Below are 24,828 nucleotides of genomic sequence, written 5' to 3' on the forward strand. Positions count from 1 at the left end.
TCTGAAGAAAACTACTATGAGGAAAAATGAACATAGACCCAGGAAAACTGTGCAATGCACTTTAACACAATTCCTTCGTTTCAGTGTATATACTTAATCATTTAACGATGTTTTATTGGAGTTAAAACAAATACCTATAATACGAAGTTATTCATCTGTCAAATTATCTTTTTGAAAACAAAAAGCAATCAATTAAAACTGCGAGTTCTTGACCACATGGCTGCTGTCTTCAATGGACAATATGTAAAGAACAAATCTAAATACAGTGACAAAACGAACACAAAGAGTGCTGATTTTAAGTAGCGTTGAATTGAATTAGATAGATCAATGTTATGATATAATATAGACTTGTTTGGTCAATAAAGGTCCAGCTCCTTCTTCTTCGGCACCTCCAACTCCGCCACCCTCTCAGGAACCTTCAACTCCGCCACCCTCTCCGGCACCTCAAACTCCAGGGCCCGGGTCATGTGGAAGGTCCCCAGTGACACGTGTTATTGGAGGAGTGGATGCAAAGCCAGGAAATTGGCCTTGGCAGGTGAGGCAAAATGTTTCAAATCTTAAACACATTTTTGACCTGAGGCAAACTAAGCCTTTTGATCATTGCATTTCAACCAGTCTTGTTTAATTTGTTTCAGTTTAAATAACTCGTTTTCTATACAACTTTACCTGATTTCAAGTTTCGTCCTAGATGTAGCAACAATTAAGTAATTAACTGTTTTCTACAACAAGATTTTCAGATTGGTTACTCGTGACGTATGTTGTTTGTCCAGTAAAACAACCCGGCCTTGCTATAGCATTCGGATATGTTTAACGTTGACAAGAGAGATAACCAACCTTTGTCGCGATAGTATCCTAAAATTGGCTCCAGTTACAATGACATCACAGATTGTACTGCAGCCAAGTATTGCTGCAGGCAAATAAAGTCACAGGTCTTTACCATGAGTTTTTAACATTAATATGTTAAATTTGGTTGTCACTCTTGCTAGATCGCCCTTCTTCGGGGAAGCTCCAAGTCGTTTAGTTGCGGAGGGTCTCTGATCGCTCCTGATTGGGTTGTCACAGCAGCGCATTGTATCTCGACAACGTAAGTAAATGTGGAGGGGTGGTTGTTCTTTCTCTGGGTAGTCAACCAAATTTTAAAAAAAACTTTGGTTAAATCAATAACATTAATTGTGCGTTCAAGTAAACTTTTAACGACGTTTTACTGCCAACAATAAAAGCAACGCGGCTGAGCGAATTACGTGAATACATGAGGATATGACAACTGCATGCGCTGTAATTAAGACAATTGTTTAAATACTTAGACAGCAAATTATATAAAAAGTGAAACAATTAAACCATCGACAGTCGATAAACTAAGACATTCTTTTCCCGCCAACAGATAAAGTCCTTATCTGCAAGGATTTTTTAAAAGATCTAACGGTAAAAAATCCGAACGACGACTAGGCCGCCGGTTGTGAGCCAAAAATGTCACGTTTACAAATTTGAATGTGACCTGTGCAATGCGGGTTATGTTGGTTTTACTATCTCGCTGACACTTATATCAGCGCATAGAGGAACATAAAAACCCTTCTTCCTCCGTTGGCAAACATTTTCGGGACAACTGAGCACTATGGGGTTCCATGGGATCTGAGCAGGAATTTTACTGTTTCAAAAAACAAAGTGCAAAAGCAACTTTGACTGTCTTGTGTACGTGATGTTTTTTTTATTAACGACGATCAAGTCACAATAATCAATCAGACTCAATTTGTGCAAAAGTTTTTAATTAATTAAATCTCTTGCATGCCTTTTATCACTCTTTTCTAAAAAAAATTTGACATACTTTTTACATATTTTAGACTCTGACGTCATTGGCACTCTTTTTCTCTCTATTTATTATATATGTTAATTTTTATACCACACATTGAACTTGATAGTGACCGAAGAGCCATCAAAATGTCGTTCGGATTTTTTAACCGTTATTTTTTACCAACAGATAAAGCTCAGGCTATTATTTGTATTTTTTCCACAGGACAGCCAGTTTTTACAACATCCGCCTGGGTGATCATAACCGTTTGGTTTCCGAAGGCACTGAGCAAGATATAAAAGCCAAGCGAGTGATAAAACACCCCCAGTATTCATCGAGAACGATTGACAAAGACATCGCTTTGATTCAGCTGTCGAGGCCGGCTACTCTGAACGCTCGAGTTGGAACTGTGTGTCTACCAACCCAAGATGAAATGGTTCCGACCTCGTCCAAATGCTACATTACGGGTGAGTTATTTAGAGTCTAGCTTCTCTTGGGAAGCGATGCAACTGTTTTGTTCTCTAGTTCTCACCTTGTTAACTAAACAAATGAAAATTGAATCGGCCGTGAAAGAAGATGCAATTTAATTTTGAGCGGGCATTTGAAAACTCTGAAACATTCTTTATAAAATAGTAGCAACCAAAAACAAGTTATAGAGAAGACGGAATATAGAATCTCCTGTTGATGGCCCAATTAATATGCCAGTTTAGGACAGGGCTCACTCAACCGCCTACCATGTTAGTGTACAGTTTCTCGGTTCTGAAAACTGAAGAAATTGCATTCTTGGTCTTACAACCTGAGTTGATAGGTAAATTGGACACAGACGTTTACTTTTTGATTGTACAGTCAAAGCTCTCGTAAGCAACCACCTCGGGAATTGGAAAAACTGGTCGTAATAGAAAGGTCGCCTGTGAGAATGTAGTCTCGTAAGCGGCCAATAGCTGAAACAATAGAACGGCTGGTCAGTTACCAAAGCTTTTTGCATATAGCTTTCTATGATAGCCTCGGTCTCGGGGTAACACTCTTGATCCAGCTGTAAATCATGTTTAATTTTAAATTCGAGATCTTAATCTACAAACATTATAAGGCAGCGCAATATTACTTTAAATGTGATCAAGAAAGAGTTGCCGTAATAAGTATAAGAATCTTTTCGTGGTCGCTTACAGGAGTTTTTGATTACAGAGTTTAAGTCACTTAACGGACAATTCAAACGGAGTTTCACAATGGTGGTCGAAACTAGAGCTGGTCGCTTACGAGAGTGGTCGCAAGCAGAGCTTCGACTCTAATTACCTCTTTACCTGGGTGTATCCACTTGGACTCGTTGACGAGAGGACTAGTGGTCGACACTTTGTTTGTTTCGTGTTTTGACAAATCTATTTTATTAACTCAGTTGATAAAGACAGATATTGTTTTCTGGCCTTCCCACTGACGAAATCTTCATGTTTGAGCATCAGAGAGAATAATTAAGCGAACAGGAATCCTCGCAACTCTGATAGCAGTTGCAATGGAATAAATATTTACACAACACACTAAATCACTTCTCAGTGTAGTTTTTTCATTTCAATTTAGGATGGGGCAAGATAAAACACCCAGGATCTTCCCACAGCATCCTTCAACAAGCTCAAATGCCACCGGTCACCAACAGTGAATGTGCAAGAAAACTAGCAGCATCACCAGGTACGCGGTTACATTAATTGTTGTTTTGGTTCAGGTTAAGATTAATTTCTAAGCGGTTTTCATCACAGTGGCTTTACATTTACATCGCATGGTAGTACAAACTTAAGCTTGAAAACAACATAAGCCTTTCTTAAAGAGCTCACAGGAAAATTCACTTTAAAAAAAAATTCACTTTTAATTCCGACCTTTCAGCTCTCGGCATTTAAGGAAGCCTTATTCTATTAGTCCTATGGTTTCTCCTAAGGCTTACTCACCACCTTCTCTGTAATATATATTTTTGTACTTTTATTTTGCTTTTTATAACGTGTGTGGCGAAAAAAACAAACAAACAAACTTATCACGACCTGCTTTAACTGCAGTTGGATCGTCTCGGTTAATGTCCGAGACATTCTGCTATCACATTTAGTTAACCCAATCTATTGTCTTTAATAGGAGGATCCTCTCTTAAGATCACCCCGTACATGCTGTGCGCTGGTGTAAATGGCACTATTCTCAGTGGTTGCCATGGAGACAGTGGTGGCCCTTACGTCTGCCAAGGTGCTAACGGCAATTGGGTTCTCCAGGGTGACGTCAGTTGGGGCTCCGCGAGGTGCTCTGCGGCTGAGCTATACACTGTGTTTGGACGGGTTGCTAAGTTCAGGAACTGGATTGACCAGACAATGAAATCTTGAATCTTTTTGTAAAATAAGTTGTTAAAGCGTGAAATAAAGGAAATATGAGGCACTGAAATGTTGTCGTATTTTCCCAGTTTAAGATAAAGATATCCCAGTGCCTCTTGATTTCATAGACTTTATGTTTGTGTTCTTGTGCCTAGCGTCCTATTATTGGGTTGTTTGTGTACCTGTGTTTTGGGTGTTGATGTAATATTGTGTTTTTTTTTCTCCGAAATGTTAGATTTAGCTAAGTGCAGTTTACTTTCTTTGAACGTGAGAGGCTTGAAAAGGCAACTTAAAAGAAGAAGTATTTTCAGTTATTTGAAGAGCCAAAAATGTTTATTTTATCTCCTACAAGAAACATACTCTGAACCAAAAGATGAAGTAGTATGGAAAAATGAATGGGGGGGTGGCAACTTTTTCTCCCATGGGACCAATCGTCAGAAAGGAGTTTGTATTCTGATTAACTCTTCTTATGATCTATCCGTCACCAGCCATTTCAGCGATCCAGAAGGGAGGATCGTAATCATCAACTTGATTATTCATAAGGTAAAACTCTCTATTTGCAACATTTATGCTCCTAATAACTTGGTGCAACAGAACAACTTTATCCAATGAGGCATTGCTAAGCAATGCCGAAATTGATAACGTAATTATTGGCGGTGACTGGAATGTAACCTTGGAGCGTATTGATAAAAAAGGTGGCGCGCAATGGAAACCAACAACCTATCGTGACAAATTGTTATTAATGATGGAAGAGTTGAATCTCTCCGACGTATTTAGGAAGAAGAACCCATCTAAAAAAAGTTTTACGTACGAATCTAAATATCTAAAAGTCAAATCAAGAATAGATTTTTTTCTGGTGTCAACTTCCATTATGAAATTCGTTCTTGCTACCGACTCAAGAACTTCTATAGCTCCTGATCACAAAGCGGTCCGACTAAAATTAAAAATTAGCAATTGTTGTCGCGGCCCTGGCCTATGGAAATTTAACAATTCTTTGCTTGAAGATGAGAAATATGTAAATTTAATCAAGAACAATTATCCAAAAATAAAAGAAAAATATAATGACATTGAGGACAAAAAGACTCAAATGGGAGTTAATCAAAATAGAAATCAGAAGCCTAACAATTCCTTATTCTAAATACAAAGCTAAGCAGAGTAGGAATGTGGAAACAGCCATTCAAAAACGTTTGGATGAAATTGATACGTTGATTACAAACAGTAATGGCCTTCAAAACATCGACCCTGAACTAAAAGAATACGATCGGTTGAAACGCGATCTTCAGGCCATTTATGACACTAGAGGAAAAGGGGCAATATTTCGTTCTAAAGTGCGTTGGACGGAGGAAGGCGAGAAGCCGACCAAATACTTCTTCAACATAGAAAAAAGGAATTTTAACACGAAGGTCATTGCGGAACTTAAACCAGATCCCGACGGTAATGTCATTGTAGATGAAAAAGAAATCATGTGCGAAATTCACTCTTACTATGCTGATTTATATAAATCGGAGGTGGATAGTGATAAAAGCGATGACAGTGACTTCAATAACTTTACTGCCAATCTAGAACTGCCGAAACTATCTGACGATGAAAGGGATGAAATTGAAGGAAAGCTAACTCTTGAAGAATGCCAGAATATATTGAGGACATTTAAATTAGGAAAGTCTCCAGGAGAAGATGGTTATACTGTTGAATTCTTCAACTGTTTTTTTGAAATTCTTGGTCAGGATCTATTGAACAGTCTTAATGCTTCTTACGACGTTGGCGAGCTGTCAATTTCTCAAAGAAGAGGTGTCATAACACTTGTTCCAAAAGAAGATTCTAACTTATTGTTTCTGTCAAATTGGCGCCCCATCACTTTATTAAATGTCGACTATAAGATCGCATCTAAAGTTATTGCTAAAAGAATAGAAAGTATACTACCGAAGTTAATTAATCCAGACCAAACCGGATGATACATCGGGCAGAACATTCGTTTGTTAACAGACGTTCTTGAACAAACAAAACGGCAAAACATTCCGGGAATCCTTCTTTTGCTTGATTTTAGGAAAGCTTTTGATTCCCTGGAATGGCCCTTTATTCAACAGACTCTTTCTGTATTCAACTTTGGTGAAAGTATCAAACCTTGGATCTCAATTTTGTACGCTAAAAGTGAAAGTTCAGTCTTAAACAATGGCTTTTGTACAGAATCCTTTCCATTGTCTAGAGGAGTTAGACAAGGCTGTCCATTATCCCCTCTCCTCTTTATTCTAGGAGCGGAAATTTTAGCGAGTAAGATACGACAACATCAAAATATACAGGGGATAAAAATCCACGGTTACGAATTCAAAATTAGTCAATTTGCTGATGACACCTCCTTATTATGTAAAGATCTAAATTCAGTTGAAAATGCCATTGCCTTACTCAATGTCTTTGAGCGTGTATCGGGATTGAAGCTTAACCAGTCTAAAACAAAAGCACTATGGCTGGGACCTTGGCGTTTTAGTGATTCTAAACCGTTGGGTCTAAAATGGACTAAAGATCCCGTCAGAACTCTTGGTATTTTTATTTCTTACGATGAAAAAGGTAACTACAAGAAGAACATTACCGAAAAAATTGAGAAAATGGACAACCGGCTTAACTCCTGGAGATCCCGAAGTCTAACTCTACTTGGTAGATGTCTAATTTTTAAAAGCTTAGGAGTTCCACAGCTGATTTATTCGGCTTCAATGTCGAGCATGCCTATAGAAGCGAGCGTCAAGTTGATCACCAACTATTTATTTAATTTTATATGGAACAAAAAACCTGATAAAATAAAAAGGCAAGTAATGTACCAGGACTATATGGATGGCGGTTTGCGCGTACCAAATATTCTGACTACATTTAAGTCCCTTAATTTAGCATGGATACCCAGACTTTTAAAAAGTGAAAACTGCTCAGATGAATCTTGGTCATATATCCCAAGCTATTATTTTAAAAGGTACGGTGGACTTAACTTCTTACTTCGATGTAATTACGATAACCATTTTATTAAACAGATTGACCTTCCACTTTTTTATAAAGAAATCCTAATCCACATGTTGGAGTTAAAACAGTTGTATGGATATTACCAAGAGCAAGATTTAGTGCTATTTAATAATAGAGAAATCTTAATAAACGGGAAGCCATTTTATTACAACGAATGGCATCTTAATGGTATATTCTCTATCCGGGATGTTTTAAATGATGAGGGGAAATTTCTTTCCTACCAGGAATTCCTCCAAAAATACCGTCACCTTAAGTGCAATTTTCTTCGATATTTTCAAGTCCTTGCAGCAATTCCGAAACATCTGCGAGAAAAGGCAAGTCAGACCTCGCTTAACAAACGCAAATTCGAAAAAGACAACTTTATATTCTCTCTGTCGCCAACTGTTTCTGTTACTGCTGGGCTTCGCGTTTCCCAGCTGGGTCCCCTGAGCAGACATTTAGTTTCGGGCATGCGCATAGGTGGCCTTTAATGTTTACCACGAGGGCCACCGAGTTCTTACCTCAATTTTAAGTTCACTAAGGTTTATTAGTTTTCATGGTTTAAATGGCAGTTAAGTCGACTTTTATTAAGGCCCATCGGTGTAACTGGAATTGCGAGTTTGTCTCACGCTGCCTCGTGTCGAAATAAACGTTGAAATTTACGGCTGGTTTACATTCGCATCTACTGTTTCAATAAACTTACTCAAGGTGAAAAGCAAAGATTTCTATTGGCTTATTACAAAAAAATTTGTAACTAAGGCTACTGGTTCAAGGAAATGGGAACACGAAATTCAGTCGATGAATTTGAGTTGGCCTTGCTATTTTAGTAAATTGAAGATAATCTGTAAGGAACCTAAACTTAGAGAATTCTATTATAAATTTTTACATAGAATTATTGTTACAAAGAAGGAATTGTATTACTTTGGTATTGAAAATAACAAAGAATGTCTATACTGTAATGAAGGTGACTTAGTCTACTTAGTCTATATTTAACATGCCTGTTACAACTTGTGTTTGTGTGTACGTTTTTTGTGCATGTGTCCAGTGTTGTGTAACTGTGTGTATTTCTGAAATGTAAAACTACAAATTGTAATCTTGTTATTTCCAATAAAGATTTGCATTAAAAAAAAAAAAATCCCAGTGCGTTAACTTAGGATTTGAATTCTTACTGCCGTTAGTTATTAGCCTTGTCTACAATAAGCTTTCTGCAACTCGTATCAAGAAAAACGGCTCAAATTCGCGAACAATAGGTATTGTTATAGTTGACCGTGTACGATTTGGGCTAAAACAAAGACTTTTAACAATTTTTAGAGAAATTCAATTTTTTGCTATTACTATTCAGGCGGTAGACTTGATATCTACGGCGAGACCGAAGTAAGGAGCAATTTGCACCCTGGGGGAGGGACAGAGTTTAATAATTGGCACGACGAGGCATACTCCAGCTGAGTTGATCGGATAACCTGATGCAGAAAATTAATAAGATCATTCAGGTGATCATTGCTTCAATAATCGCACTAGTTTAGTGCTCATGGTTTTTAAATGAGCTTCGTTCTGCGTGAGCAAATGTTTTGCTTTCGACGCACACTCTGGCCGAGTTAATTGGATATCAGCAAAGGACTTTATCCAGTGCTTCAACAATTGCACTGGTCGAGTTCTCGCGCTTTTAACAGAGAAATTCGTTCAAATCCCGCGCCACAAAAATAATTGTTACGCAAATAAATTGTTCTCTTTATTCGTTTCTCAGGCGCGGGTGAGAATTTGTCTGCATTGGAAATGAAAGCTAGAATGAAACTAACGAAGCGTTTAACATCTTTCAACAACCGCTTTGGTTATGATTTTGTAATTTATTAGACTTTAGACCTTGCTCTCAGAACTGTTCAACGACCACAATGAAAAATTCGTCTTTGTGGAGATTCTGTTTTACCAACATTCTGGGAGAATTTGGACCAAATGTTAAGGCTCGGAACACGTACCTCAAGAGGATTTTCTCCAAAACCGTTGAGTGCTTAATACCACTCGAAAGACGGTTACAGAAACTTTTTAAAAGAAAAAAATAATAATAATAAAAAAGCGGGGGGCGACCCCCTCGTTCACCCACCACCATAAATCCGCCCCTGGGCTAGTGCGATGTTTGAAACCAAGTCGTACTTGCGATTGCCTTGTAGCACGGTAGATATTGCCTTGTTACATGGCATTCACTGACAAGTGGTTTCAATATTCGTGCTACCACCATCTCAAACCCGAGGGAGAATAATTAATAGAAAATTTTCTCGATTTTTACACAAGAACAACATAAAGATTTGATAAAAGAATTAATAAAAAATAAATAAATAAATAAATAAGTTCTATCATATAGGAGAAGAGGAGAAAGGTGAAGGGGAGGAAGAAGGTATGGGGATCTTTGCGGTGTTCTTCCTTCCGCTCATTACAGTTTACATTACGATAATTTGAATCTCACGGCGCGGCATAATTATTGAGCAAGAAGAAAAGCCAAAAACCACTGTTTTTACCAGGCAAAATAAAGGTTAACAAAAGATGTACTGTTGCACTTAAAGTTCTACTATCATGTCCGGCGATTCTATCACTTAAGGTTTAAGGTGAAGGTTTTTATTATTAATATGCACTATTTCAATGGTTTACAACAAAAGGAAATTACAATATATAGGAAAAGTAACAAAGACACAAAATTCTCTGTTACTCCGAGTTTCGTGCTCGCGCACTCATCAGACAGTTTTGTATTCAAAGCTCTACACTAAAAAGGTGTATTGAGCACTGTTTAACGGCTTTAGCCACTTTATTACACATGAGAAAAGTAACATAAAGAGAGCATTAAATTACATAAATGTGAAAGGAAAAATATGCGCAATGACTAAAGGAGCTTAGGCTTTTGTGGACACAACTGACTAAACGAAGCGTTTTTCTTTGAGACTGTTAATAGATCAGCTTTAAAATTAATTTCCCAAACGTACAAACAATTCTGCCATTTCCTAGGAGAAGAAAAACTCTCAAGCCAAGCCGTAATCAATCCTTGTTTTGAAATGTACTTATTCGATCCCATGCGACCGTTTTAATGTCTTATTCACCTCACACATCTCACCGCATACATTACACTGTTTAAACTTTATGTTTGTCACTTGAAAATGATGTCACGGCGACATCGAAACGTTGTACAAAACTCTTATCGCTAATTAACTGTTATCGCTAATTTTATTCTTAAATGTTTGTCCAAATCTAATCTCATTCCAATATCATTTGTTTGGAAGAACTAGTGATCGAAAAGAGAGCGTGGAGGTGCGGGTGTCATGGTATATCTGATTTGTGCCATCATAGGTCAAGGTGGGAAGGGTGAGATCGTACATGGACTAAGGCGGAAGTCAGACAAGACGCCTTCACTGAATATGCTGAGGTCCGATCACGTCTTACGTCTCTTTTATTTTTTAAATACCTCTTTGAGGGCCTTTTCTTAATTAGGCTTCGATGAAGAAATGACATGGCCAATATACAAACATGGGAGTGGAACAAATTGTTTAATTAAAAATAAAAAACGGAGAAATCTTCCACAGTAGACCTTGCTAATTACATTTTGCAAGCCCGTAGACTAGAACACGATTTAATGGCATCTCATTTCTCAGGCAGGGTAAAATGATCGATATCCCATCGGTTCAGGTTTGATTCAATTTTACCACTGTTAACTTCACAAGTTGCTCCTTTCTTTCCGTCAGTTAACTTAAGACATGCGCGAAGTAGCTGGCCGCTTAGACATGAATTGAGGTTCTTTTTTCCGCGACTTCCAGGCAAGAAGTGTGCTCTATGGAATTTGCTCATTCAACTTTGCAATCAACTGTGTATTCATAGAACAAAGATTTATTAGATTTAGTCAATGCCAGTGTTAGATAGACGACAAAAGCTTCCGAAACGTGCCGCGTTTTAACTTTCTCGTTTTATGATGCTGTTGCTGGGTGCTTACTGATACAGCAACTTGACTGGAAAGATCTGTGTACTCATCGTCATATACAGAAAGCCATAATGGTATACAAGTCTCTATTCCGATTTTTTTTTTTACTTGAAAAACAGCATTGTAATATCTTGATTAGTTTTTGAACGTTCCTTTCTTGTATATTCGATAAAACAATAAAAACGAGAGCAAATTAAAGAAATTAAAGAGCGCCGAAGAGGTTGATGTAGGCGCCTAAAATTTTTTTTAATGTAGACACTGGAATGTCATTTTTGAGTTGTTAATTTTATTCACATTCATCTTCATGTCAAAATTGGTCTTAATAATGATATTACTGGCACAACTAATATCGAAACTTCGAATCTTTCTTATTCATCTTTTTTTATTCATGTTTAAAACTTTATATACGTAGTGAAAGTAGAGTAACAAAACTATAGGCATCAAACTTTTTACACCATTTATCCTGTTGTGACCAGTGCTACGGCAGCCAAATGAACAGAGCTGACATTTCCGCTTGAACGTGTCAGTTTTACATAAATGGAATAATTTTAGTTGTTGGTAATGAAGACGTGCCAGTTGAAACCAAAAACCTTTTGCATTTTGGTTGATTTGTTTTCCCGTTAGCACGTTTTTTAATAACACTAATTCGACATTTTTGCTGTCTCAGTTGTTTGGAAACTTCAATTCCAATTCCAATGCGTCTTTCGGTTGCGTTTGATACCACTACATAGTTGTAAGGGCATTTATCAAAACAAAGAACAGAAAACAAAGCTAAAGAATTTTACTTAATGACCAACAGGAGAAATTAAAAAGAGTACAATCATCGTCTAATTATAACTTTTCCTTTCTCCTATAGTGTTCTTTTGCCTTGGCTTTTGAATGGCTGCGCTACCAGTTAAGGTGTTGTCCATCACAATATAATTTGTTATGGTAATGCAAAACGCAATTACGTAATCCCGAAGGGTAAATGAAGATTGTACTTACCACTTGCCAAATACATGCAGTTATTTTTTCATCATTAAATTCCAAAAAGGTGTCATGCCTTTACCAAGGAAGGGTTATAAAGGCCACCAAAATTAACATTCGGCTAAGTTGGATAACAAGAGAGACGGAGGTTTATCTTGAAGTCAGAACCACCATCAGAACATTCAAACCTGGAGATACAGTGAACTGATTTGAACGTTATAAGGTGTCTCCAGCTTGCGGTATCAAGACTGTGATTTTCCTGTGCTGTTTCATTGTTGGAAGTTATTCCTCGAGCAATGAGGGTAAGTCAGGATTGATTATAGAACATTTATCTTTCGTACTTGTTTCGCGGTTAGCCTAAAATTTTGTTTTTGCGCTTAGGCGCGCCCTAAATTAAACTCACTTGTAATTGCAAACAGCAAGAAGGCACCAGTGATAGCTTAACTCTCTCCACAATAGATACAGCCGAATTTCGGACACTATTACACGTTATTTCTAATCGATCTAAGCTTTTAAATCACTTTCGCAGTTAGCGATATAGCAATAAGAGCCCATTGTGTAAGTATTACACAATTGTGTTGGAATAGAATAGAATCCATGAGAAGAATTGAAATTTAGTGAAAAACTTTGAGAAATCACACAAAGCTGCTAAAACCTCATATAAGCGAACAGCATACAACGGAAACAAATTATTACAGTTTCCTATAGTTACATTTAATTAATCTTAACCTGAATCAAGATGAAAAATTAGCAGAGTTTTCTTTAGTGATTGTGGTTGTTTCTTTGACTTTTACGGGATGTATGTTAATCCATTTCTATTTAAGCAGAAGAATGAGATACTTTGTTATGCTGAGTTTTTACGCTAAATGACCTGCTTACCTTCCTCTTCAGTGTCGTGCACCTTTGACAGCGGTTTGTGCTTGGGATGGAAACAGGAAACATCAGACAAGTTTGACTGGACACTGAGGTCTGTCTCTACGCCATCCTCTGGTACAGGACCATCATCAGGTCATGGGGGTTCAGGTATGTGTCAATGGACTCTATAAGCATTGTTTTGTTGTCCGTTCTTTTGTCCTCTCGACCAACAGTGTAAGACGTTGCAAAACGGTGCAGGTCGCCTCATCTTGTTTTTTATCACAGTAATTATTCAATTTTATTTCGACGCTTCTGGCACTCTTCACGGAGAGGGTCTTCATTTGAGTTTTTACTGGAAGCACGCTGAAAACTTTTAAAAGCTAAATTAAAAGCCTTCAAGTATAAGCAACACGGGAATTTTCTAAAAGAGAATATAATTAACGAGCCTTAGAAAACTTAACAAAATTAAGCGGAGTTGTAATACAAGCCTTTCCTGCTTCACTACAGATTTCAAGGGTACTTGTCTCTCAAAACCTCAAAACTCTCAGGGAAGGGAGAACAAGAAGCGCTTACGCAAAAAGGGTGCTTAGAACAGCACTCCTGTGGCTATTAAAATTGGAGCACTTGCTAACTAAAACTCATCTTAATGGGACCACTTCCTAGAAACACTCTCTTGTTTGTAAGGAGAAAGTTAGATTTCGAGGTTCCTTGTATTAGTTTGTCGGTATTAGCAAAAAAGAAAAAATAAGAAATAAAAAGTTCGACTGAAAGAACGAAAGAACTTGTCGTTCCTGTTGTTATTGCTTTGCTTCGAACTATTTGTACGAAATTAAAAAAATTCGATGGGTGACCAATTTAACGCGCAACATGGAAGACGCATCGTACGTTTCGTAAACCCTCTCTTGTTCTCTTGTGCAAATAAATGGTGAAGAACAAACACAAAATAGTATTACGAAATGTAACATTTATTGAACACTCCCCACAGGGGGACGTTTCATCTACCAATAAAATATAAATAGTTATCAACTTACCTAATATCGGATGTTACACAACTAAAGTATACATAGAAAAGCAAGCTAAACCCCCCAAAAATGAGGAAAATAATAAAAAAAGAGGTAAAATAAACTAAAAAAAAATTAAATAAAAAAAAGCCTAAGGTTTTCTCGTTTTCATGATGAAATTTGGTCAGGGCTGATTTTGATGCGATAGAATCAGTCCAAGATGTACACAAAATATCTACAATTGGGAAAACCCAAGACAAGGGAGAAGCCAATAAAATATAATAAAATTAATTTTCTTTCTCCGTTTAATTTTGCTACATGGAGTTATTAGTTATTTAACGCTGCTTAAATTAATGAAATATAACCCCCTCGCCACTCTTCTCCTTTTCTTAATTTAGGAATGTACATGTACATTGAGTCTTCGAGTCCAAGACGGCCAAATGACAACGCCAAGCTTTCATTTACTTCTGCTGGAAGCGGTAGTTTTTGCATGACCTTCTATTACCACATGAATGGAAGAGATATTGGTGCACTGAAAGTATACAGTGGTGGTCAGATAAAATTTTCCAAGTCAGGAAGCCAAGGAAATGCCTGGAAGAAGGCCGAAGTGGATATCACTGCGAGTGGAAGTGTGAGTATCACAAACTGAAAATTTTTCACTGCTCTTTGAAATCCGTGACAAAAAAAGAACCCAGTGTATTTAGCATGTCGGTAAAATGTGATCATCATCGTGAGTTTAGTAATAATAAGGGCTGTTGGTAGCACTGGACAATCTCTGCGAAAGTCGTCATCAAAGTCAAAGAGAAGTCTTGAGGATTCGACCCGGTTGCCAGCGAAGTCACCATGAGTATGTGCACAAAATTAATTCTTGTGACAGAAACAAACAAACACAAGAACTAACGGACCTCAAAAGGAACTCTTCTAGATAGAAATCAAAGTGGAGTGGTAGGATAACCCATAAGGTATTTAATTGTTCATACCAAAGAAAACATATATTGACATTGTTAAATTTAGTGAATATATTATATTTTCCACTATTTCCAAATAATCAGAGGTACTTAAAAATATACTTTTAATAGCGTAAAATTTTAAAGCTAGTTAAAAATTTGGATCTATTACCGCCTTTTACGCTTTTAAAGCTTCTGCACACCGCCATTTTGGATTCCATTACGTCATACGGTTCCTCAAGTATTCTACATAAAAGATCTTCTGCTTTCTGACCACAGTGGCAACGGTATAACGGCACGACATCAAAATGTCAATGATTATATCCAATTTTAAACTGAATAACGCTAATACGCTATCTCCACTTTCAATATAGATACTTCTAAGAAATTTAATGTGAGTGGAGATTTCCTTTTAAGATACAGGAACAAAAGTATCGCTTCACTGATTAAAAAGTTTTAGTCCAGGTCCAAAATTGCTTAACGCTTTCCTGAGATCATAGGAATAAACGGAGACATGGACTTTATTTTTCTCAGACAAATTTTGATCAAAAATCTCAGTTTTAACGGGCGGTCACCATATATGATGGTGCATGTTATCGCGGGAAAAGCATTTCAGCTAAAATGTTGAGACTTTTGAAATGAAATTTTAAGTCTTAAACAAATTTGGTTTGCTTGCAGACAATGATTTTATGACTCTTTTTAATATTAGGTCCAAGTAACATTTGAGGGTGTAAGAGGTAAAAGCTGGCAAGGTGACATCGCTATTGACGACTTTTCACTGAGACCAGGAAGTTGCTCAGGTATGCCACCAAACCCATTGCCACCACAAACACCAGCTCCACCAGATGGAGTTTGCGTTCTCTTACGAATCGCTATCTGAACAAACTATTCAGAATATAAGGATAAGGTCCAATCTTTAACATTTTTGACATGTCAAGCTCTCAATGATACATTTTGTCGCTGATAATTTGTTTCACTGGTAAAGTTTCTTCCTTCAAAAAGATATATTTTTTAAAGTAAATGCATTAGTCAAATTCAGAGGCCTCAGTGTAAAGAATTGCAAGAAATACCGCCTGTCGTTGTAACTTTTTTTAACGTTTTAAACATCTTCCTTGGTTTCATTGTAATTGAAATGAAATGAACTTTATCAACATGTCGTAGCTTTTAGCGTACTGGAATGTACGCTAATTGGGGACACTACTACTTAACATCATAAAATATACATACGATCGATCAATACGACTATACAGTGCGTTAAAAGACACCTAACTACTTCATATTATAAAGTATATATAATGATCGATTCTTGCCAATACAACGCAAAAAATCAAGTAATTCTAAAGCCGACTTTTAAAGAGATCAAGGTGGTATAAACATGTTTCTGTGCTGGTTAAAATACTGGTTTGGGACTTCGTTATAGTGTCCATTAAGATAATTAAAAACAATTTCAAACCTTACCAGCAAAGTGATCGTTTGGACTTTTGGTCAAGACTGAGAAGTATCCAACAATTTAACGTTAAAACTCTTCATTTTTAAGGAGGTTGCGGCTCAAGACCATCTCACTCTCGTATCGTGGGTGGCGAAAACGCGAAGGTTAACAGCTGGCCATGGCAAGCAATGTTGGTCAGTACTTCCGGTAGGCAGTTCTGTGGAGGGTCACTCGTGCATCCCTTGTGGGTTGTAACAGCCGCGCATTGTGTCAAAGGACGGAGTCCGTCATCTTTGAGAGTGAAGTGAGTATCAAAAAAGGATCAGTCAGTTACGGTGCATCAAGGATTCTTAGTATTTTCTTGCTATACGACTACCACCATATTAGTTGGTAGTTGGTATCTAAGTGATAGGGTGCGCGCGATTGCCAATATATTTTGCAGGTCTCTAACATGTGAAAGAAATTAAAATATTTTTGCAGTATGAACGAAGACAATACGTCATTGCTAGTTACTTAATGTATTGGAGAAGAAAAAAGTTATGTGTTCTAGCTTCCCATCATTCGAGATATATTAATTAGTTGTTCTGCCTAGGACTTGATATATGACAATCGTTTTTCCGCTCCACTGTTTCAGCAACTTAAACTGTAGATCGTCTAACCGCGAAGATAAGTAATAAATACTTGTTGAGCTATTGCAATTCTTTGTAAGCGCGTGTGACATTGTCAGCTGTTTTTAAAGGCGGATAAATTATGGTCATTTCCAGATTTTTCCTTTGTTTGTTGTTTTGCATTCAGACTTTCAATCGTCAGTAAATAATTTATTTGATTGCACCTTTTTCTTTTAGATTGGGAGCTTATTATAGAGTAAGTGGATCTGTGGGAACAGAGCAGACCATCAACGTTGCCCAAATTATTCCACACGAAAAATATCACAAACCAGTACGCTACGCCCACGACATTGCAATGCTCAAACTTGCTAAGCCTGCTGTTCTCGGAAAAGGAATTGGTGTTGTTTGTGTGTCAAACCCAAGCAACGTTCTTCCGATTGACAATAAAGATAAGAGGTGCTGGATAACTGGATGGGGAACTTTGTCATCTGGCGGAAGTCAACCTAATATCCTCCAGCAAGCGTCGGTTCCACTGGTGTCAAAATCACGTTGTTTGGTGGCTTATCCGGGAAAGATTGATGACTCCATGTTATGTGCTGGTCTGGACAAAGGGGGAGTTGATTCCTGCCAAGGTGATAGTGGTGGACCGCTGGTTTGTGAGTATAACAATAAATGGCATCTGGAGGGTGTGACCAGCTGGGGATATGGCTGTGCTGCGCCTAAAAAGTACGGCGTCTATGCTAAGGTTGGCTACTTGAGATCCTGGATACTCAGCAAGGTTGTTTCGAACCCACTTACTCCTAAACCACCCACGCCATCACCATCTACACAGCTGCCATCACCACCACCACCGAGCACACCACAGCTTCCAACTCCCTCTCCGACACCAGGTTTGTTTAATAAGAGAAAAATGCACAAACTTAATTGTTCGTTAAATGGGTCATTGAATACCAAGCAGCAAACTTGTTAAAATCAGATTTTTATTAAGGCTGCCGGATGATCATCTTATATATTTCATCTACGTTCTTTTACCCAAGATTATTCCAGCGTCAGTAGATTATTCGAAGAAACGCCAACATCAGTATCACACGCACAATTGTTTAATGACCTTTGACGCTAAAAAATTGTACTCGTCAAATGCTGCGCATAAGATTTGAGATGCCTCCTCGAAAGTGATTGATTGAATTTGAGATGGTTTGTGTTTGCTTTCACGTTTTCTCGGGGAAATCTGCAAAAATTAATTAACTCTTAAGTTTAATGTCATTCGCTGAGTAAAGAAATGGGTTGATCACTTTTTTTAGTATTTCATAAATTTTAGCTTTTTAATGTTTCTGGAATTTTACTGTAGGTTGTGTGGACAATCCAAAATACGCCGACATTTGTCCATCTATTGCCGCATGTGGAAACTACTGCAATGCTAATAAAGTATGGGCGAAGAAAAATTGTCAAAAATCGTGCAACATGTGCCCTATTGGTAAGTGTTTGACTTTTTCGTTCTATTTCTTGCAGTGCAACGACTAAGGAAATAACGTGTAGGCATTGTTACTTAATGACGAAGGAAAAAGGGACGACCCGCAAACTACAAACACAAATTCTGCAATTCAGTTGTTTTGTACATTTAGTGAAGAAATGTTTTGATGACTTTTTTAAGTATGTCATAAATGTTAGCTTTTTAAACTTCCTGAAATCCATCTGTAGGTTGTGTGGACAACCCAAAATACGCCGACATTTGTCCATCTATTGCCGCATGCGGAAACTACTGCAATGCTAACAAAGTATGGGCGAAGAAAAATTGTCCAAAATCGTGCAACATGTGCCCTACTGGTAGGTGGTAGACGTTTTCATTATATTTCTTGCAGAACAACGACTAAAGAAACAACGTGCAAATAAACAACGTTATAACGCAAATTTCTCAAGGCACTGTTACAATAACTGAACGAGGGAAAAGGGACGACCCAAAAACTAAAAACACAAATTTTGCAATTAAGTTTTGTACATTGCGCAAGCGATATTTCTTGAGATGCCTTGTGTTTTGCAGTTCAGTCTCAAAACTCGCAGCAATAATTTAATGATTGTTGCAATGAACTGTATAAACAGCTGTTATATTATGACATGGTGTTTTTTATTTTGCATTTGTACTTATCTTTCTGAAACTTTTACTCTAGCTTGTGTAAACAATCCAAAATACGCTGACATTTGTCCATCTCTTGCTGCCTGCGGAAACTACTGCAATGATAACAAAGGCTGGGCACAGAAAAACTGTCCAGAATCCTGTAAAATGTGTCCAACTGGTAGGTTGTATTCTTTTTTTTTATGATAATGAAATAGGTTGAGAAAAAACACTTCATGAAATCTCCGAAAAAATCGTCCGATACGAGGCCATTATAGGCTGAAGTTTAGTTGTTTGACTTAGCCGCTTGAGTAATAAATTTTTCCAAATTGTGCCGACGATCGAGTTCGTTGACATACGCCCAGTTAGTTTCATTCTGAAGAAAACTACTAATGAACATGGACCCAGGAAAACTGTGCAATACACTGTAACACAATTCCTTCGTTTCAGTGTATATACTTAATCATTTAACGATGTTTTATTGGAGTTAAAACAAATACCTATAATACAAAGTTATTTATCTGTCAAATTATCTTTTTGAAAACAAAAAGCAATCAATTAAAACTGCGCGGAGTTTTCGACCACATGGCTGCTGTCTTCAACGGACAATATGTAAAGAACAAATCTAAATACAGTGACAAAATGAACACAAAGAGTGCTGATTTCAAGTAGCGGTCAATTAGATAGATCAATGTTATGATATAATATAAACTTGTTTGGTCAATAAAGGTCCAGCTCCTTCCTCTCCGGCACCTCCAACTCCGCCACCCTCTCAGGTACCTTCAACTCCGCCACCCTCTCCGGCACCTCAAACTCCAGCGCCCAGGTCATGTGGCAAGTCCCCAGTGACACGTGTTATTGGAGGAGTGGATGCAAAGCCAGGAAATTGGCCTTGGCAGGTGAGGCAAAATGTTTCAAATCTTAAACACATTTTTGACCTGAGGCAAACTAAGCCTTTTTGATCATTGCGTTTCAACCAGTCTTGTTTAATTTGTTTCAGTTTACAATTTTACCTGATTTCAAGTTTCGTCCTACATGTATCAACAATTAAGTAATTAACCGCTTTCTGCAACAAGATTTTCAGATTCGTTACTCGTGACGTATGTTGTTTGTCCAGTAAAACAACCCGGCATTGCTATAGCATTCGGATATGTTTAACGTTGACAAGAGAGATGACCAACCTTTGTCACGATAGTATCCTAAAATTGACTCCAGTTAGAATGACATCACAGATTGTACTGCAGCCAATTATTACTGCAGGCAAATAAAGTCGCAGGTCTTTACCATGAGTTCTTAACATTAATATGTTAAATTTGGTTGTCACTCTTGCTAGATCGCTCTTCTTCGCGGAAGCTCCAAGTCGTTCAGTTGCGGTGGATCTCTGATCGCTCCTGATTGGGTTGTCACAGCAGCGCATTGTATCTCGACAACGTAAGTAAATGTGGAGGGGTGGCTGTTGTTGTTTCTCTGGGTAGTCAACGAAATTTTAAAAAAAACTTTGGTTAAATCAATAACATTAATTGTGCGTTCAAGTAAACTTTTAAAGACGTTTTACTACCAACAATAAAAGGAACGCGGCTGAGCGAATTACGTGAATACGACTAGGCCGCCGGTTGTGAGCCAAAAATGTCACGTTTACAAATTTGAATGTGACCTGTGCAATGCGGGTTATGTTGGTTTTACTAGCTCGCTGGCACTTATATCAGCGCATAGAGGAACATAAAAACCCTTCTTCCTCCGTTGACAAACATTTTCGGGACAACTGAGCACTATGGGGTTCCATGGGATCTGAGCAGCAATTTTACTGTTTCAAAAAACGAAGTGCAAAAGCAACTTTGACTGTCTTGTGTACGAGATGTTTTTTTTATTAACGACGATCAAGTCTCGATAATCAATCAGACTTAATTCGTGCAAAAGTTTTTAATTAATTAAAATCTCTTGCATGCCTTTTATCACTCTTTTCTAAAAAAATTGACATACTTTTTACATATTTTAGATTCTTACGTCATTGGCACTCTTTTTCTCTATTTATGATATATCTACATTTTTTTTTCCACACATTGAACTTGATAATGACCGAGGAGCAGTCAAAATGTCGTTCGGATTTTTTAACCGTTAATTTTTACCAACAGGCTATTATTTGTAATTTTTTCCACAGGACAGCCAGTTTTTACACCATCCGCCTGGGTGATCATAACCGTTTTGTTTCCGAGGGAACTGAACAAGATATAACAGCCAGGCGAGTGATAAAACACCCCCAGTATTCATCGAGAACGCTTGACAAAGACATCGCTTTGATTCAGCTGTCGAGGCCGGCTACTCTGAACGCTCGAGTTGGAACTGTGTGTCTACCTACCCAAGATGAAATGGTTCCGACCTCGTCCAGATGCTACATTACGGGTGAGTTATTTAGAGTCTAGGTTCTCTTGGGAAGCGATGCAACTGTTTCGATCTCTAGTTCTCACCTTGTTAACTAAACAAATGAAAATTGAATCGGCCGTGAAAGAAGATGCAATTTAATTTTGAGCGGGCGTTTGAAAACTCTGAAACATTCTTTATAAAATAGTAGCAACCAAAAACAAGTTATAGAGAAGGCGGAATATAGAATCTCCTGTTGATGGCCCAATTAAGATGCCAGTTTAGGACAGGGCTCACTCAACCGCCTATCATGTTAGTGTACAGTTTCTCGGGTCTGAAAACTTAAGAAAATGCATGCTTGGTCTTACAACCTGAGTTAATAGCAGGGGTGTAGCGTCCATATACGCACGTACGCCCGTGCTTACAGCTGAGATCTGAGATAAGACTTTTTTTCTCATTCAATTTGCTGGGAAATAATTTCATATTTTCACATTATACTGGTGTTTTTTATTAGCATTCCCATTGGTAAGCAAAAATAGGAAAAACGCCTCACAAGATGGAAGCACAAATTGAGTGGCATGGATCTGAATGCGACGCCGCAGACTTTGGTTAAGACTCTTGATCACGCAAACTCCCAATTTTATCCCGGTGTACTATGTTGCTCTCGTAACATTGTTAACTTATCCTGTGTCTACATGCACTGCCGCACGTGGCTTCAGCAGCATGAAAAGACTAAAATCTCCTCTGCGAAGTACGGTGATGGACGAAAGATTAAGCTCCCTAGCAATATTTCATATACATAAACATAAGAACGTTGATATTGACAGGTTGGTAACGAATTAACCCGTCTTAAGGGTCGACGCCTCGCCCTTTGCTTGTGACCTGTCTTCATTGTCTTTGTATTTTTTTTTTCTTTTCGGAACACTGTAGCTTACAGAAATCACTAGGGAAACGGTTCAAATAAACAACTTTCTACTGCATTTTTGCCGCATTACTTATTGAAAATGCCCAGCAGAAAAACCAGGAGATGGCATTTCCGAGACCCTAAATTTCAAAATGCCCCCACACCCCCCTAGTTGTAAGCGCCGTTGGCGCTTACGAAAAATTTATTTTCTTTTGTACATCTTCAAAATCCCACGCTACGCCCCTGGATAGGTAAATTGGTTACAGACACCTACGTATTGATTGTACAGTCGAAGCTCTCGTAAGCGACCACCTCGGGAATTAAAAAAACTGGTCGCACTATAACTGGTCGCTTGTGAAAATCTAGTCCCGTAAGCGATCAAAAGCTGAAACAATAGAAGCTGGTCACTTACCAGAGCTTTTAGCATAAAGCTTTCTACGATAGCCTTGGTCTCAGGGTTACACTCTTGATCCAGCTGTAAATCATGTTGAATTTTAAATTCGAGATCTTAATCTACAAACATTATTAGGCAGTGCAATATTACTGTAAATGTGATCAAGAAAGAGTTGCCGTGATACGTATCAGAATCTTTGAATGGTCGCTTACAAGAGCTTTGATTACAGAGTTTAAGTCACTTAACGGACAATTCAAACGGAGTTTCACAATGGTGGTCGTAACTAGAGCTGGTCGCTTACGAGAGTGGTCGCAAGGAGAGCTTCGACTGTAATTACCTCTTCGCCTGAGTGTATCCACTTGGACTCGTTGGAGAAAGGACTAGTGCTCGACACTTTAGCGTTCGTATCGTGTTTTGACAAATTTATTTTATAAACTCAGTTGATAAAGACAGATATTGTTTTCTGGCCTTCCCACTGACGAAGTCCTCATGTTTGCGCATCAGAGAGAATAATTAAGCGAACAGGAATCCTCGCAACTCTGATAGCAGTTGCAATGGAATAAATGTTTATGCAACTCGTCAACTCACTTCTCAGTGTAGATTTTTCATTTCAATTTAGGATGGGGCAAGATAAAACACCCAGGATCTTCCCACAGCATTCTTCAACAAGCTCAAATGCCACCGGTCACCAACAGCGAATGTGCAAGAAAACTAGCAGCATCACCAGGTACGCGGTTACATTAATTGTTGTTTTGGTTAATTAAGATTAATTTCTAAGCGGTTTTCATCACAGTGGCTTTACATCTACATCTCATGGTAGCACAAACTAAAGCTTGAAAACAGCATAAGCCTTTCTTAAAGAGCTCACCGGAAAATCCACATTTTTAAAAACATCAGTTTTAATTCCGACCTTTCAGCTCTCGGCATTTAAGGAAGCCTTATTCTATAAGCCATTTGGTTTCTCCTAAGGCTTACTCACCACCTTCTCTGAAATATATACTTTTGTACTCTTATTTTGCTTTTTATAACGTGTGTGGCAAAATGAACAAACAAACACACAAACAAACAAACTTATCACGACCCGCTTTAATTGCAGTTGGATCGTCTCGGTTAATGTCTGAGACATTCTGCTATGACATTTAGTTAACCCAATCTATTGTCTTAAATAGGAGGATCCTCTCTTAAGATCACCCCGTACATGCTGTGCGCTGGTGTAAATGGCACTATTCTCAGTGGTTGCCATGGAGACAGTGGTGGCCCTTACGTCTGCCAGGGTGCTAACGGCAATTGGGTTCTCCAGGGTGACGTCAGCTGGGGTTCCCCGAGGTGCTCTGCTACTGAGCGATACACTGTGTTTGGACGGGTTGCTAAGTTCCGGAACTGGATTGACCAGACAATGAAATCTTAAATCTTTTTGTAAAATAAGTTGATAAAGCGTGAAATAAAGGAAATTTAAGGCACTGAAATGTTGTCGTATTTTCCTAATTTAAGATAAAGATATCCCAGTGCGTTAACATAGGATTTGAATTCTTATTGCCGGTAGTTATTAGCTTTGTTTACAATAAGCTTCCTGCAGCTCGTATAAAAAAAAAACGGCTCCAATTCGCAAACGATAGCTTTTGTTATAGTTGGTCGTTTTTGACCGTGTAGGATTTAGGCTAAAACAAAGACTTTCGACACGCGTGGGAAAATCAAAATTTTTCTATTACTATTCAGGCGGGAGACTTGATATCTTCGACGAGACCGAAGGAAGGAGTAATTTGCACCCTGTGGGGTGGGGGAGGGGGACAGAGTTTAATAATTGGCACGACGAAACCAAGAGCGCTGGGTCGAGGGTTAAGCGAAAGTTTTGTTCACGAGGCATACTCCAGCTGAGTTGATCGGATATAAATGCAGAAAATTAATAAAATCATTCAGGTGATCATTGCTTCAATAATTGCACTAGTTTAGCCAATGCGCTTCGTTCTGCGTGAGCAAATGTTTTCCTTGCAACGCACACTCTGGCCGAGTTCATTGGATATCAGCAAAGCACTTTATCCAGTGCTTCAACAATTGCGCTTGCCGAGTTCTCACGCTTAAGCCGCGGCCACACAAGCGATTTTTTGCTCGCGCAGGTGATGCAATTTTTTTCAAATTTTGTCCCGTCGCCAGCGCGAGAGGGTTGCTATCGGATATACTTGCAGAAAATTAAAAAATC

General features: G+C 38.1%; 1 protein-coding gene across 1 annotated transcript; it reads left to right on the forward strand.

The window, feature by feature from the left end:
- Positions 1-216: 216 nt before the first annotated feature.
- On the forward strand, positions 217-24,097 carry LOC146474623 (transmembrane protease serine 9-like). Its single transcript, XM_085116843.1, has 21 exons — positions 217-243; positions 347-535; positions 987-1,084; positions 1,415-1,422; positions 2,017-2,253; positions 3,356-3,463; positions 3,896-4,129; positions 5,269-6,033; positions 6,490-6,684; positions 12,917-13,048; positions 14,280-14,512; positions 15,538-15,684; positions 16,365-16,561; positions 17,103-17,755; positions 18,214-18,339; positions 19,031-19,156; positions 19,705-19,874; positions 20,309-20,406; positions 21,134-21,375; positions 23,251-23,358; positions 23,801-24,097. The coding sequence occupies exons 1-21, from the start codon at positions 217-219 to the stop codon at positions 24,037-24,039; spliced, it is 4,332 nt and encodes a 1,443-aa protein (XP_084972969.1). The 3' UTR covers positions 24,040-24,097.
- The last annotated feature ends 731 nt before the right edge of the window (positions 24,098-24,828 follow it).

The sequence above is a fragment of the Pavona decussata genome, unplaced genomic scaffold (genome assembly GCF_977016875.1).
Source record: "Pavona decussata unplaced genomic scaffold, jaPavDecu1.1 SCAFFOLD_87, whole genome shotgun sequence".
In the NCBI taxonomy this organism is placed as follows: Eukaryota; Metazoa; Cnidaria; class Anthozoa; order Scleractinia; family Agariciidae; genus Pavona; species Pavona decussata.

Bases quoted from the DNA above. Each gene is read 5' to 3' on its own strand.
- LOC146474623 (XM_085116843.1), top strand. From the start codon at position 217: ATGGCTGCTGTCTTCAATGGACAATAT. The intron at 6,685-12,916 runs GTAACTACAAGA...CTTCCTCTTCAG, and splicing joins TATTTCTTACGATGAAAAAG to TGTCGTGCACCTTTGACAGC. The intron at 19,157-19,704 runs GTAGGTTGTATT...TGGTCAATAAAG, and splicing joins CTGTAAAATGTGTCCAACTG to GTCCAGCTCCTTCCTCTCCG.